Below are 16,344 nucleotides of genomic sequence, written 5' to 3' on the forward strand. Positions count from 1 at the left end.
AAGGAGCAAGGCTCAAGCTCATTCCTCTGCATCCCAAATGAACCTTGACTGGCAATACAGAAGGGATTGCTGTCAACTAAGCAAAAGGTCAGGCTTCCATGCATAACATTTTCCCCAAAAGACACCACTGCCTTTTCAGACATTTGGAAAGGCCTCTGCGTATGGGTTAATTTCATGAGTCAGACATTTGGAAATGCCCCGGCATATGGGTTAATTTCATGAGTGTGGATAGCTGTCATGAAGGCACTAGCCTCATCTAACTATTTTAATGGGTGGATGGCCAGGAATATTTTTGCGCCAACCTTTTTCCTACACAGTGTTGGAGGCAGACTTAGAACACCGCTTTGAATTGGAAAAGATCCTACCTGGCGCAACAGCCGTTGCCAGGCAGTCTCAACAATGCTTCTGCCCTCCCTGCAGCAGTCACACCTTGCAGGGTGTGGCTTTTCTCTGTTTCATGCATGCAAACCCTAGCGGCTCCACACCCAGGGACTGGCCCCCAAAAAGCAAAAACGCTGCTCATGGTGTGGCAGGTCCTCTCGTATGTATTTTTATGTGATACCACTATTTAGAAATGTGGTGTATACTATTCTACATATTTCCACAATAGGTTGGCTGGACATCCTTTAATGGTTGGTATTAATTCCTCCTATTCTTTATGTTTCTTAGTGCATTTTGTTGTGAAGTGACAGGGAGTACCTGGGCTTTGCTGCCGGGCCCCACAGGAAGCTGTGCTACATCTAGTGTGGGCATTCCTTCACTAAATGAAACGCTGGAAAGCCACAGGAACCGCATGTGACTGTGCAACCGCCCCCACCCAACATCCATCACTTCTCATATCCTCTTCAGGGGACGGTGTTACTCTGGAAGCCTAATTTCAGTATTTCATTTTCAAACAATAAACATTACAGGAATGATTTCACAAGTAAAATCACAGTGATAATAGCATATGAGTTTGATATTTAAGGACTGAAAATAATAGCCTGGTCCTGGTTCCATTTCATATAAAAATTTCTACCGTTAATAAAATTCTAGAGGAAAAGGCAGGACAGCATGAATGGTACATTGCTTAAAATGCACATTATTTGTTTCCTTTTGCTGTAAATACTGTTTCTACAACCATTTCTCCAGTATACTCCTATAAAAGGCCAATCAAGTCAGACGATAGGAAGTCTGTTTTTCTTTCCCAAGATGATTAACCAAGTTGCCAATCTATCCCCTCAGTTCATGAGTTACCATGGGCAAGCAGACACGTCCCCAGAACCTACCCTAAACCAGATCATAAATTCCAGACCCCGAGTCATGCATAAGGTTCAAGCTGATCACTTCTAAACACACTTAACTGAGACCTCTCATAACCACAGACTCTTTAAAAGCATAACCTATTTTTCAATTACCCACTGATTTCTACAGAGATGGCAGTTCCCATTACCGGATTAACAAACAAATAATATTAACGTAGGCATGATTTCAACTAGTTACGTTCCAGTAACTTTTCCTCTTACAGTAAGAAAGTGGGTTGGATTCGGAGTTCAAATGTTCGCCTCTATTTGTGAACATGGATCTCATCCTCAAACTCGTAAGTCCTCCGTATACACACTTGAAAAGTAAAATGTTAAATGAGAAACGACCCAACTGATTTGTTTTTAATCCTCATACCCTGTCAATGCAGTGAGCCTCATGTTAATTCTATTAGGGTATTTTGGAATTCAATTCAATACAATTAAGTACATGCAGTTTACTTGCTAATCTATGGTGATAAGCATGTCACTTCCTTGTTATAAATCTATGCCCACTGTCACTCGGCCACACTTTCTTAGAATACTGATTGTAAAAATTAATCTCCCTCATCAGAACTACCCGATCCATATTGAAAACATCATCAACAGTGGGTTGAAAATGTGCCTACACGTTTTTTTTTATAGAACTGTCAAAACAAAATGATTTTCCCCGTGTTTTAGGAATAATATTTTTATCTCGTTCCAGAATATGAAAGCGGCTGGGCATACAGAGTGGGCTATCAAAGATTGCTTTTTAGAGAGACAAGCACCCTGGTAAGTTTTTCCTACTTATGATGTGCTGTTTGGTAACATTTAGCCACTAAAGACTTAAAATTTAAATAATGGTAAATCATCGCTACATCACTTAACATCCTTTAAACTGAAAATATGAAAGCCCCCTCGGTCCAACAGTGAGACGGAGCTGCTCTAGGCATGTGAGTTTGAGTAGCAATGGCGTGGGGAAGGAAATACTTCCAATGCATATTGGACAAGAAACCTTACTGGTAATCAAAGATTTTACCTTTAATGCTTATTAAATTACTCTTTTTGGAGTTGAGCCAACCAAAGCGAGCACATGGTACGAAATTTTCAACTAAATTAGAAAGAGCTTTACTTATCAGTTATAATTTTAAATCTCAAGCCAAAAATAAAAAGTGTGACCCTCTCTGCGTGCTTCCCCTGATAGTTCGCGGCGATCTACTTGAGGGTCCCAGGCTCCTGCGCACAGCCTCGGTGCTCTGCGGGGTTCGGGACACCCCGGGGCCGGCTGCAGGCTGCCTCAGGAACTCCCACTGTACCCTGAGGCTGACCCTTTGGATCCCACAGCCTTCTCTGTGTCCTGTTTGTCAAGGGACCCATCCGCACACCTCCTGGGTCTCAAGGCATCGACCGCCAGAAGCAAAGAGAAGCAAAAGGAAAGCAAAGCGGAAGCGGCTCTGAGAGCGTCCTTAGGCCTCCTTCGAAGCGTCCAAACCACCAGCGTTGCCAGCGACCCTAACTCCCCCCCGTCCTCCTCCGCGGGCCCAAAGGGACCTGGGCCCCGCAGACCCCTGCCGAGGGAGACGCCCGCCGACCCCGCCGGCCTACGCGGCGCCCTGCTCCCCTCGGGGCGGCTTCTCGGGCAGGCTGAGAGCGAACGGAATGAGCACGCCCCGGACGTCCAAGGGGGCGCCCAGCGCCTCGAAGCCGCCGCCCTGGCCTGAGTCGCCGCCGGTCTCGCCGTCCCGGGCGGGCTGGAAGCGCCAGGTGCCCGCGCGGCTCACGCAGTAGATGGCGCCGTCCAGGGCGGCGCAGCGGAAGGGCTGCAGGCCTGTGGGGCCGCCGGAGGGCCGCAGGGGCGCGGCGCAGGGGCTCCACTGCTTGGCCAGGCAGTGGTATCGGGACACGCTGACCCCGCTCAGCCCCGCCGCCTGCGCCTCGCCGCGGCTGCCGCTCAGGTCAAAGCGATAGATGAAGCCGTCGAGAGCCACCATGTCGGCCGAGCGCTCGCGGCTGCTGCTGCACGGGCACTCCTGCCACTCGTCGCGCCGCGGGTCATACTTGAGCAGGCGGTAGAAGAGCGAGCCCCCGGACACGTAGATCTCGCCGTGGCAGGTGGTGGCCTCATGCGCCACGGCGAAGGCGCCCCGGGGCAGGGGCGCCACGGGGGCCCAGCGGTCGGCGCGCGGGTCGTAGCGCTCCACGCTGAGCAGGCACTCGCCGCCCACGGCGTAGAGGTGGCCGTCCAGGGCCAGCAGCCGCAGCTGCGAGCGCGCCTGGCGCAGGGGCCTCACGGCGCTCCAGCTGTCGGTGGCCGGGTTGTAGCAGAAGACCTGGTCGGAAGGGCGCGCGCGGCCGTCGGGGCCCGCGGGCGCCACGCCGCCCGCCACGAAGAGGTAGTTGTAGAGGACGCACAGGCCGCAGCCCCGCGCCGGCGCGCCCTCGGGCAGCCGAGTGAGCTCGCGCCACTCTCCAGCCGCCGCGTGGAAGCAGTAGACGGCCGCGTCCCCGCGCGCGTCCGCGTCCCCCGAGGGGCTCTGAGGCCGGCTGCCCGCGCGCTCCCCCGCCGGCCCGAGCGCCGCGGCCAAGAGGTGGGCGCGTCCGGCGCGGAGGCGGCGGCGCAACAGCAGGTCCCGCTCGGCGCCAGACAGGCGGCCGAACACGGCGGGCTCGCGCAGCACCTCCAGGTAGTGGTCGCTCATGAAGCAGTAGGCGGCGTCGCGCAGCTCGTTCAGCCGCTGCCGCTTGGCCGCGCTCAGGACCTCGTAGCAGTTGGCCAGGCTCAGCTGCGGCCCCACGGCGTCGGTGGCGCGCTGCGCGGCGCCGGGCAGCTGCAGGCGGCGCGCGCCGGCCACCACCTCGGCCACGTTGTCGGGCCGCACGCCCGCCATGCGCCCGCTGTAGGCGTCGGCCAGGAGCAGCCGCAGCGCCGTCAGGCTCACTCCCTGCACCCGCAGCACGTCCCGCGACGCGCGCGCGCGGAAGTAGTCGCTGCGCGCCGCCAGCACCGCCTTGTGCGCGCGCAGCCGGCGCCCCGAAACCTCCAGCACCAGGTCCGGCTCCCCGTACACCGCCCCGAACCCCGGGGGCACGGGCGCGGGCTCTCCGGGCTCCTCGGGGGACGCGGGGTCCTCAAGCCAAACGCGCGGTTCGGGGGACGGCGCCGCTGGCTCTTGCGGGCACGCGCGCTCCTCGGGGGACGCGAGCTCCTCCGGAGACGCGGCGCCCGCGCTGCCGGCCTCCCACTGCCGCTCCACCACCCGCGGGCCACCGCTGGAGGGCGGGGAGGTGGCCGCGCTTTCCGCCGCTGAGGCGAGGGACTGCGGCGGGGACTCTTCCCCGGAGCTGAAGCACAGGGACGCGCCGAGACTGCAGGGTGTCTGCGCCGGGGACGCGGCGCCCTCGCTCTCGCCCTCCCCCGCAGCCCCGGGCTCAGTCCCTGGGTAGAGGACGCAGGGGGCCACCGCGTGCTCCATGGCCGGGCTGTGCTGCGCCCCCGCGCCCCCGGTTCCGCAGCCTGCAGGTCTGGCCAAGGTCGAGCGTTACTCCGGGGTTTCCAGCCTCACAGCTTTTCCTGGCACGCGATCAGATTTCACTTCTGTGTGTCCACGCTTTTGTGTTGTGTGTGTGAAGGGGGAATCTCACGCTGCTCCCCCGCCTTGCCTTTCCCCTCTACTCTCCAGCGAGGAGGGGTGTGTCCCACTCTTGCTGAACTTCTGAACCCCAGCCACTTTAAATCTGCCCAGAAAGTCTTGGTGAATGGATCTCCAGCTCGCGCAAGACCGTGTCAGCCAACATCCAGCACTGACTGGAGCTGCAGTTGACTGCGGTTGTTTCTGCAGCTTGGGTGACCAGGTGTCTCTCTCTGCAGCCTGAGTGACTAGCTGTCCCTCTTTGCAACGCTGGCTGATCGGGTGTCTCTCTGCAGTACCGGATAACCAGGTATCGGGTGCGCCCTCGCCCTCAGGAGTCCATGTTCACCCAGTCACTTAACATTCTGTCATATCACCGCGCCCCCAGGACACAGAAAGCTGAGACCGGCTGTGGCCCCCAACTTCAGAGCCTTGATTTAACCCCATGTCTTGAAAAGAGTCCTGTTGTGGGCTCTCCTTCTCTGTGGCTCCCACTTGTGGCTACAAAACTGCAAGGTCACGGGGAGGACACTGGTCCTGTGTGCTGGTCTCAGGAGCTCTCCCCGTGTGTCGGCATCCACATCTCCTTATATACGGGGTCATCTGTAATTCACTGCCAGGGGGATGTTAGGAGAAGCCGCTGTGCTCCTGGAGGCCGTCCTCGCTCACGGGGCAGGACCCTTCCTCTGCAGCTTCCTTTGCTGGGATATCAGGTGTTTCCGCGTTCCCTCACCATACTCTTGTTCCTGTTTATAGGACAAAAAGAGAGGATATTTGTGCGTTTTTCAGTAAGGTTATTTCATGTCAGCGGAGTCGACCACCCTTCCCTCTCCAACGTTCAGATTATAGAATTCAGTTTTGGTTGTAAAGGGGTTGTGATTTCTCTCTGCTGGAGAGTTTGATGAATAGGACATGCAGAATTATTTAGGAATTTTTTAAAGTACCCTCTCGATATTCCTCTCCTGATTTTGAGGACTCAGCAGAGTCCAGTTCAAGCAATTGGCACCACCAAACATTAAGGCCTGACATGCATTGGTTGAACCATATGAAGTCGCTAGTTCTGTAGGTCAAAAGCAGTCGAGTATCAACAATTAAGTGTTTTCAACATAAAAAGTGTAAGTAGCATCAAGAACTTTTAGTGAGAAAGCATGACTGGATTGTGTGATTTTATTAATTTATTAACAGATCACAAGTTTTCTTTGAGTGTTTCCCAGTTAATTATTTCAAATTCGGTTACAACTATTTGTAGAAAGGCATTAGGATGCTTCTCTGGAATCAGCTTCAGCCACAGCATGAATTCAGGACCCCAAATGGCACCAACTCCTAAATCTCTTTAAACTCTTAGAATTACAACCCTGAAAAGCCTCAGAGAAGCAATTATCCAAACAGCCTAAATGCAGCAAAAGGAAAGTCAAAGCGGAAAGACTGAATGAAGTATGTGGAAGGCAGATATGAGTGCCGGCAGACGCATTATAGAATACAATCGAATATCTTTCTTAAATTGGCAAACGCTTCACGGACACTCCCTAACATACTGGGAAGAAACTTAGAGTCTTAGAGTCCACATAAGCCAACTTCATTCTGGCTTTCTAAAGAAAAGAATGTGGACAACACAACCGTCCAAAACATGACCAGGCTTACCTTTATACAGAATTCGTGTTCAGCTCTCAAGTGAGATGGGTAAAATGATACTTAACCCCCAGCATCTTCTGATGTTCTACTTATTATGTGCAATAGCATTACCTGGTTACTATAAATGCCCTGCTCTTCCTGTCACTCTGTCCCTGAAAAGGCTTTCCCAGTATTCTCGGAAATAAAAGTGTCTTCAAGTTGGAAACTCCAGACGTTTGACTCTCCCTGTCTCTTTCTCTCCCTCCCTCTGTCTGCCAGATATCTTTCACAATAAAATGTTGGCACACTCCCTATGTGCACAGAATTGTCATAAGATGCCTGGGGAATGTAATATTAAGAAGGTTTTTGAGAACCCTGAAGCTCTGATACCCGGGGTAGGTCACAGACAATAGCTGAGCAGGACACAAGGGTCCCTTGTGTTCACCCAGCCATGCCCACACTGACAGGTGCTCACCCCAGGCCCCCATCCTGCTGTCCAGTGGTGCCCAGTCCAGGGCCAGGGAAAGGACCACAATATAAGGGTGACCCAAACTGGAAAAGCTGTGAAGCTGCATCAGTGAAGGGCACCAGCCCTGAAGACTGCAGAGTCTTTCCAGCCAGCTGAGTCATGCAAAGGAGAGAGAGAGCAAATCTAAGACAAACTTCTCTATCAGATCAGAAATACACACGAACCTCATGTCTGAAATAAAATCTGAGAACTGGCTGTCTCAGTTGCCTTATTCGTTTAACACTGTTTCTGTAAGGTACAGAAGACATAGCCCCTAGAAATCCAATGTAGTAAACTTTCTTCTTGGCCTAGAAAGGGGTCTCAGAGCTCCCTAGTTCTTTCTCTGGCTGGACTGTCCTGCAATGTACAGGAACCTCCATCTTGAGAGTCATATTTATTTATTTATTTATTTATTTATTTATTTATTTATTTATTTTTTGAGACGGAGTCTCGCTCTATCGCCCAGGCTGGAGTGCAGTGGCGCAATCTCGGCTCACTGCAAGCTCCGCCACCCGGGTTCACGCCATTCTCCTGCCTCAGCCTCTCCGAGTAGCTGGGACTACAGGCGCCTGCCACCACGCCCGGCTAATTTTTTGTATTTTTAGTAGAGACGGGGTTTCACTGTGGTCTCGATCTCCTGACCTCGTGATCCGCCCGCCTCGGCCTCCCAAAGTGCTGGGATTACAAGCGTGAGCCACCGCACCCGGCCGAGAGTCATCTTTATGTAATTAATCATTATAGACTGAAGGGAAGTCATGCAATCAGTCAAATGCATTTTAAAAGCTTAAATTTGGAACTGTGCCCTGCAAAGTCCTATGAAATCAGTTCAAAGCCTGAAAGAGTGTTTGATAAGTATACATTTTGTTATAACTACAGTTAAGCAAGAGGGGCATCTCCATGATGAAACAGACACACCAGAAAGCAGCCCACAGCGCCCCCAGCAGCGAGGGACCTATCTCTGCTGTGCCAACAAGGAAACTGTCTCGCTAGAGGCTGAGTAGCCCTCATCCCAGATGCTTGAGCTCTTCAGGATTTCCCATTTTTTGAATTTTGGAATACTTGCATTTATACTTACATTTCAACTCCCAAAACCCCAAATCTGAAAAGATCCAATGAGCATTATGTCAGCACTCAGAACAGTTCAGATTTTGGAGCATTTTCAGTTTCAAATTTGGGATGTTCAACTCACACCTGGGTTAGAACTGGTTCTTATTCCAGCTGGCCCCAGAAAGAATAAAACTCAATCATCTGAAAAGTCATGATTCAAGCAGTCTTTATGTTACTTTTCCAACACACACATTATTAAATTGTGTCCTTCTGAGGAGCCCCTTCCAGCAGAGGTGGTGGCTCTGTCGTATTCTGTCGTCGCCGCCGTCCCTCTGCGTGCCCTTTGGCTCACATTACAGAGCAAGGTGGCAGAGCCGGGGATCGTCTCAACATGGTACAGCGTCGCACTCTCACTGGGAGGAATCACGAGGCCTCTTAGATACCACTGCATTGAGATCACCTGCCACACAGCCAAAAGCAGGCCAGCAGGTCCCTGTCCACCACCATCAGCGATGTTGTTTCTGACAGCTAAGATCTTCTGCTACGCTGTTGAGTAGCCGCAAGGCTGCATCAGGGGCTCGGGACCCCTCCGCCGCAACCTCTAGGAGGCTCTGGGCAGCCCTTCCAGGAGATGGTGTCACAGCACTAAGCATGCCTGTCCTGCCGCGGATCTCCCTGCGGAATGGACGTGGGGTCAGACACCATGTGGGAAATGAGGTTAAGCAGGATGCCCTTTTCCGTCTCAAATGATGTTGAAAGAAACTCCACATTGAGTTTTGTTTTTTTTTTTTTCCAGAATGACCCATTACTGAAATTTTTACCTTAAAATAGATGGAGAGAACGGCCTTTGGGTCTAGCAGTCCTCTGAGGCGTCAGCAACTGCAGTGACTGTTAGGGTCAGATTTTTTTGGACGGGAAGTCAGGGATTTCCAAAGGGATTCCTCCCACCACCACCATTTTGTGGTTGGCTCTAGAATCAGAATTCCACTAAGAGGCTCCCTGAGGAGCGTCCATCCTTGTTACTGTGAAATTACTGAAACTCTCCCACCCCCCATCAGAAGGTTTGGAAGGATTTTTTCCCTGGGTGATCATCAACAAGGGTTTCCTGAGCTCACTTCTGGAGTCACAACCAGGCAACACAGAAAGTCAGCACTGCAGTTTCCATGGAAGGTATGGGGTGGGGGGGGCGCAGGGGAGACAGGGTGTGACCAGTTCCCTCCTTGCTGGTAATTAGGAAATAATTTCCTAAGAACAAGGGCTAATTAAATATAAATAGTATTAATTAAATGTAAATAATAAAATATATGTAGTATTTTCCCCCAGAAGATGTAAGTTTCTTCTGGGCCTTATAAATATCTAAACTTTTCAGTTTCTATACATTTCTTTACAATTAATACAAATTAAAAAATAAGATTTTGTATGATTTCCCCGTGTGGACATTATATATTTAATGTGGATGTTAGGATTTATTCAGAATTAAATATCATGCTCTATTTTAATAATACTGCTTGCTAAAAAGAGTCTTCCTTTCAAATCGTTACAGTCAGCTTAATTTTTTTTTTTAAAGAATGCATTAATTGACTTAGGGAGTTTATGTAAACTTCTGTGGTATCTTTTGCTTCTAAGTCCTTCAGCCGGGCCCGGTGGCTCAAGCCTGTAATCTCAGCACTTTGGGAGGCCGAGGCGGGTGGGTCACCTGAGGTCAGGAGTTCAAGACCAGCTTGGCCAACATGGTGAAACCCCGTCTCTACTAAAAAAGTACAAAATTAGCCGGGCTTGGTGGCACAGGCCTGTAATCTCAGCTACTCAGGAAGCTGAGGCAGGAGAATCACCTGAATCCAGGGGGCGGAGGTTGCCGTGAGCCGAGATCACACCATTGCACTCCAACCTGGGCAACAAGAGTGAAACTCTGTCTCAAAAAAAAAAAAAAAAAAAAATTCCTTCCAGCGTCTTACACGCATTGCCTGTGTCCCACCACACCCTGTTAGACCACAGCGTCCCTGGGAATAGCGCCTGGGTGGGCCACGCCCACATGGCCTCCATCAGCACCAGAAAGATGCCATTCACACAAGTAGCCAGTGAATCGCGAGGTTAATTAAGAAAGAAAAGTCACAAGTCTAAGAAAAATTATAGCATCTTACAGACTTGTAGGGAATCTCAGGATTTTTGTTTGTTTCTTTGAGACAGGGTCTTGCTCTGTCATCCAGGCTGGAGGAGTGTCACACGATCATGGCTCACTGCAGCTTCAACTCCTGGGCTCAAAAGATCCTCCCACCTCAGCCTCCCAAGTAGCTGCGACTACAGGGGTGCACCACCACGGCTGGCTAATTTTTGTATGTTTAGTAGAAACAGGATCTCGCTATATTGCCCAGAGTGGTCTTCAACTTCTGGGCTTACGTGATCCACCTGCCTCTGCCTCCTAAATTTGCTGGGATTACAGGTGTGAGCCACCACGACTGGTCAGGATCTCTTTGATTCAATGTATTGATTCACTTTCAACTATTGGTACAAATATTGCTTTTCAAGGTTATTTCCTCTCTAGGCCCAAATGAAAATAGGCCCACAGCTTCTGGGCAAGCAGGACCAAAGGTGGGTGAAGCAAGAAGGGAGTCGGTGCCGTCGCTGACACCGATGCCCCGTGGAGCTGGCCGTCCTCACACCCAGCCCTGATCCACATTTTCTCAGGACTCTTTAAGGCACAGGAAATAGTGTAAGGGGACCATGAGAATGTGCAGAATTACACAGCCTAAACCTAGCCAGGAGGAAACACCACTCCGGAAATATATTTTCCTTGTAAAATGCAGCCCATATTTAACTTGGCAGTATGGCTACTAAAAGCAAGGTTCTGTGCTGTCCTGGGGAACGAGAAAAGTGGCTTCTGCTCTTAGTGTCTACCTTCAGGATTTCTACAATGGTTCAAGCAACAAGATATTACATGGATAAAAGAAAACTAAAGCCAGTTGTAGGCAATACTTTCTGTGTAGTTTAGAAATGGGGAGGGTGTCTACTGAGCAGTGGAGTTTCTTGAGTAACTGAATGAATAAGTAAATGTTCCATAATATACCTAGCAACATGCATTAGAGTGTCCCTCCAGAGCACAATCTATACTCTTTTAGCTTTTTTTTTTTTTTTTTTTCTTGAGACAGAGTGTCACCCTTGTCCCCCAGGCTGTAGTGCAGTGGCACGATCTCGGCTCACTGCAACCTCTGCCTCCTGGGTTCAAGTGATTCTCTTGCCTCAGCCTCCTGAGTAGCTGGGATTATAGGCACCCGCCACCACGCCTGGCTAATTTTTGTATTTTTAGTAGAGACGGAGTTTTGCCATGTTGGTCAGGCTGGTCTCGAATTCCTGACCTCAAGTGATCCACCTACCTTGGCCTCCCAAAGTGCTGGGATTACAGGCGTCAGCCACCACGCCTGGCCTCTTTTAGCTTGTTTTTTATGAAGGGCATCCTGAGAGACCAGCTGGACTGCAGCGTGACCTGACAACACGGGAGTCCGAATGGACACAAAGCAGCAGGCGTCTATTTTGCCAGGCAGTGTTCTGGTGTGTGTTACATCGTATTAACACATGGCACCCGCAGGAGCCTTCTGGGAGGGAGGTGTTGTGATTACCCATTTATGTGATTTCATCAATATGCATTTTATAAGCCATGCAGTTTTAAGGGGCAGAGCCAGAAATGAGCCAAGCAACTGGCTCCACTGCCCATGCCATCAGCCACTGCGCCATGATGCCTCTTGAGTCATTCACACTCCTGGCCCCATCCGAGCTGACACCTGTCACAGCCATGCATGGGGCTGAGCAAAGCCTCCAGAATGTTCAGGCGGGTTGCTGGTTGCCCCCGCATCCTGTAGACAGAACCCAAGCAAGTCAGGGTACTCTGCGCAGTTCTGAGCGTGACGCAGCAGGAGACGCGGCAGCACTGGGATCCTGGGGCAGGCCCGGCCCGGCTCCACCAGCTGTCCCCCACCTGCCCTCCTTGGGGTCATTTAGGGGAATAACAGTAGGCTGAATCTCCTAGCAGGATTTAATTGGAAGTAAAATTATTGGGAATTTCCTGAAAAAGAGCTTTTATACAATAGATATTCTTGAAGTCCAAGCTCCGTAGGCCGGTAAATAAAGTATTGAGCAATCTGCTCCCAACTCACCCGCCCTCATGCCTCACTCCCCTCTGTCCTACTGCACGAACTCATGGAATTGCCTGTGGCTCCCCTGATAAACCATCTATGGGTGTGTGTGTGTGTGTGTGTGTGTGTGTGTGTGTGTGTGTGTAGGGGGTATTTGTGTATTCATATATTGATAGTGGAGCTTTTGCCTGTGCAATTCTCACTGCCTAAGACAACCCCCATCCTGGTTTGAGGAGCAGAATTCTTGTTCATTCTTTAAGCTCAAGCTGCCATGGTGCATTCTCTAATAAGCCTTCCTCACTTCTGGTTTTAATTGCTCTACAGTCTGTGTTTGCAGAGAAAGTCCTATTTTAGCACCACATAGTATCATTACAGATAGGGAGGTGTTATGTGTCATCCTTTTCCATAAAAACATAAAATTCACAAAAAGGAGGATTACCTTTCACTCTACCATTAGCACAGGCTGGACTCTGCAAGGGCAACTGGATGGACGGATGAACAGATGGATGGATGGAAAGACGAATGGGTGGGTGCGTGGGTGGATGTATGGATGGACAGATAGATGGATGGATGGATGGGTGGGTGGGTGGATGGATGGATGGACGGACGGATGGACAGATGGATGGATAGACGATGGATGGGTGGGTGGATGGATGCATGGATAGATGGATAGAAAGATGGATGGGTGGGTGGATGGATGGGTGGGTGGGTGGATGGATGGATGGACAGATGGATGGACGGATGGATAGATGGGTGGATAGATGGATGGACAGATGGATGGATAGAGAGATGGGCGATTGGATGGATTGGATGGATGAATGGATGTTAGCCAGGGAAACTAAAACAATGTTAACTCTGAAAATACTCAGATGAAACCAAAGAGGCGGGCATGGTGGCTCATGACTATAATCCCAGCACTTCAGAAGGCTGAGGTGGGTGGATAACCTGAGGTCAGGAGTTCGAGGCCAGCCTGGGCAACATGGGGAGACCCTTTCCCTACTAAAAATACAGAAAAAAAAATTAGCTGAGAGTGGTAGCGTGCAGCATTGTAGTCCTAGCTACTCGGGAAGCTGGGGTCAGAGGATCACTTGAGCCTGGGAGAGGTCAAGGTTGCATTGAGTCAAGATCATGCCACTGCACTCCAGCCTTGGCAACAGAATCAGACCATGTCTCAAAAATAATAACAATAATATAATAAAAACAAGTTTTTAAACTACACAAAGAATGGCAGATTAAGATATTATCCACATGACAGCTCCAAGTAGGGGCTCACAAAAAAGGTTTTTAAAAAAATAAATAGGCCGGGCGCGGTGGCTCACGCTTGTAATCCCAACACTTTGGGAGGCCGAGGCGGGCGGATCACGAGGTCAGGAGATCGAGACCATGGTGAAACCCCGTCTCTACTAAAAAAAATACAAAAAATTAGCCGGGCGTGGTGGCGAGCGCCTGTAGTCCCAGCTACTTGGAGAGGCTGAGGCATGAGAATGGCGTGAACCCAGGAGGCAGAGCTTGCAGTGAGCCAAGATTGCGCCACTGCACTCCAGCCTGGGCGACAGAGCGAGACTCCGTCTCAAAAAATAAATAAATAAACAAAAATTAAAAAATAAATAAATAAATAAGAGATCAGTAGTTGTATCTGGATGTTGGATTACAGCTAGGTTTTATTATCTCCTAAATAAAATGCTGAGTTTCAATATTTTCTAAAATAAATATATGCTGCTTTTATAATAAAAAAAAAGTTGTGGGTTTTAAAGTACAGACCAACTTGAAAAAGTCTTAAGATACAGAAAGAAAAAACAGTATGAAAATAAGGATGGGGATTGGGACGATTTTTTTTTTTTTTACACTTTATACATTTTTTTTTAAATCCATATGAACAGGCATGATTTTAAACTCATATTCCTAAACTATGGCGAGCATTTCCAACCTTGGGAAATCTCTCCAGGTACCTACACCTCCAGCCAGTGTTTCCCACCCCACCCCCTCTTCCAATTTAAGAAAAAGCCTCCACCGAGCTCACTCCTCTCTCCTGGCATTCGTCTGGCCCTTCCTCCCCTGCCTGTTTCTCCTCTCTGAGTGTATCTGGGGGACGCGTGGGTCACGTGGAGGAATTAACATTTGTGTTTTTGTACTGTGTGCAGGAACTGTGCAGGTGACATCAGTTACCACACAGTCTCCAAACACCCCAGGAGGCAGGCAGCACTGCCACGTCTTACAGTTGAGAAAACCCGGGCTCAGGGATGAGGAAACTCACCCGTGCTCCCCTTAGGGCAGCGACAAAGCCCGGCAGGAACCTGCCCCTCTTCCTGGTGGAATGAACAGGTGGGGCCAGAGTCCAGGAGTGCATGTTCTGTGTGACAACGGGTGCTGCTCAGGCACCTTTCAGAAGAGGGAGGGTGGGCTTGAAAGTTAGACGTTCCTCAACTAAAGGCCCTTGGGGAGATGATCTCCTGTCTCTGGCACTTCCTCATGCATGACGCCCGCCTCACTGTGTGTCTACGAGGAAGAAATAAGCAAGCGTTGGCAAAGCTCCAGGAAGGTCAATGTGTTTCTGAAGCTTTCCCTTTGGTGTCGGACACACCCAGGCCGGAGTCTCTTCCATGTAACTTACTCCCACCAAGAGCCCAGGCAATTTGCTCAATTCAGTGATCTCGTCCTAAAACGAGAAGGCCCACTCACCGGTGGGCGCCTTCTCTGCCACTCCATCACTGGGTTCCCTTAGGGCAGTGCAGGACCCCCAGGAAGCAGGCCTCGGGATCCTACCTGGGCTGGTCACAGCTCATTGCCCACAAGATACCCTGAGCTCCCCTGACCTGATGTGGGGAGAGCAAAGCCTCTGGTGATGCACGGGCCTCTGGGCTGCTGCAGGAGCAAGGGCCCTGCCCTCATGGATCACAGAGCTGCAATCGAGGGAAAGCTCATTATCTCCAGCAGAAGAAAAGAAACACTGCACACAGCAGAAAACTTAAAAATGGGAAGAGGACAGGAGAGTGAGACCCCTGAGGCGAGTGGTGCTGAAGGACAGCTTCTGGGGGCTTCTGACGTAAGTGCGATAATAAATGCCACTTCTGGCTTAGACTACCATGCGGGGAATCCTGTCCTTGAAACTGTAATCCTTGTACCTAAAAGCAAAGGCCTACTTCACCAGGCGGTCCTGGAGTTAAACGGGGTGTTTATAAAGAGCATGGTGCAGCCGCTGCCCTAGCAAGCCTTCCCACATGCAGCTGGGAGTGCCTCCCAAAGACAAGGTCATTCCCAAACTACAGAGGTCCCCCAGCAGGACAAGAAGAGGGCGCCAAGGCCCGGCAGCACCTACCCAGACAGGGCGCCAAGGCCCAGTATCTATCCGGACAGGGCGCCAAGGCCCAGCAGCATCTACCCGGACAGGGCGCCAAGGCCCAGCAGCATCTATCCGGACAGGGCGCCAAGGCCCAGCAGCATCTACCCGGACAGGGCGCCAAGGCCCAGCATCTACCCGGACAGGGCGCCAAGGCCCAGCATGAACCCGGACAGGGCACCAAGGCCCAGCATCTACCCGGACAGGGCACCAAGGCCCAGCATGAACCCGGACAGGGCGCCAAGGCCCGGCATCTACCCGGACAGGGCGCCAAGGCCCAGCATGAACCCGGACAGGGCGCCAAGGCCCGGCAGCATCTACCCGAACAGGGCGCCAAGGCCCGGCAGCACCTACCCGGACAGGGCGCCAAGGCCCAGCATCTACCCAGACAGGGCGCCAAGGCCCGGCAGCATCTACCCGGACAGGGGGCCAAGGCCCGGCATCTACCCGGACAGGCTGCCGGCATCTTCCCTGCAACTGTCCCATTTCAGTCTCACAGCTCACACACTTGAGACAGGGAGATCTACCAGCGTCTTCACTCCATAAATGAAAAAAATGCTCAATGCACAGAAATACTAAGTTTCTAGTGTCAGAAGACTGAACAAAATTAGCAGCTGACCAACACCAAAGTTCAATATTCTCCTCTCTTCCTCTGTCTCTGGAGCCTGCAACAAGGGGCCTCAAAAAAAAAAAAAAAAAAAAACGAAAAAACCTGAGACGTTGTTATCTGTTCCCTAGTGAGCTGGCCCTCACAAATTAGCAAGGATCCATCCCTGCTGGTCACAGGTTTAAAAGCTTTGGTCAGAGCCATGGATTCCAGCCC

The 16,344-nt window shown here is 51.0% G+C and overlaps 2 protein-coding genes across 2 annotated transcripts in view; both read right to left on the bottom strand.

Moving 5' to 3' along the window:
- MYOM2 (myomesin 2) overlaps positions 1-16,344 on the bottom strand; it is a 171,200-nt gene that overhangs the window by 138,874 nt on the left and 15,982 nt on the right. The window lies entirely within an intron of this gene.
- Positions 662-16,344, bottom strand: part of KBTBD11 (kelch repeat and BTB domain containing 11) — a 31,681-nt gene continuing 15,998 nt past the window's right edge. The window contains exon 2 of the mRNA XM_032162523.2: positions 662-5,637. Coding sequence (XP_032018414.1) covers positions 2,864-4,735 — 1,872 coding nt within the window. The 5' untranslated portion in view covers positions 4,736-5,637 and the 3' untranslated portion in view covers positions 662-2,863. The remainder of the gene's footprint in view (positions 5,638-16,344) is intronic.

This window comes from Hylobates moloch, unplaced genomic scaffold (assembly GCF_009828535.3).
Source record: "Hylobates moloch isolate HMO894 unplaced genomic scaffold, HMol_V3 SCAFFOLD_8, whole genome shotgun sequence".
In the NCBI taxonomy this organism is placed as follows: Eukaryota; Metazoa; Chordata; class Mammalia; order Primates; family Hylobatidae; genus Hylobates; species Hylobates moloch.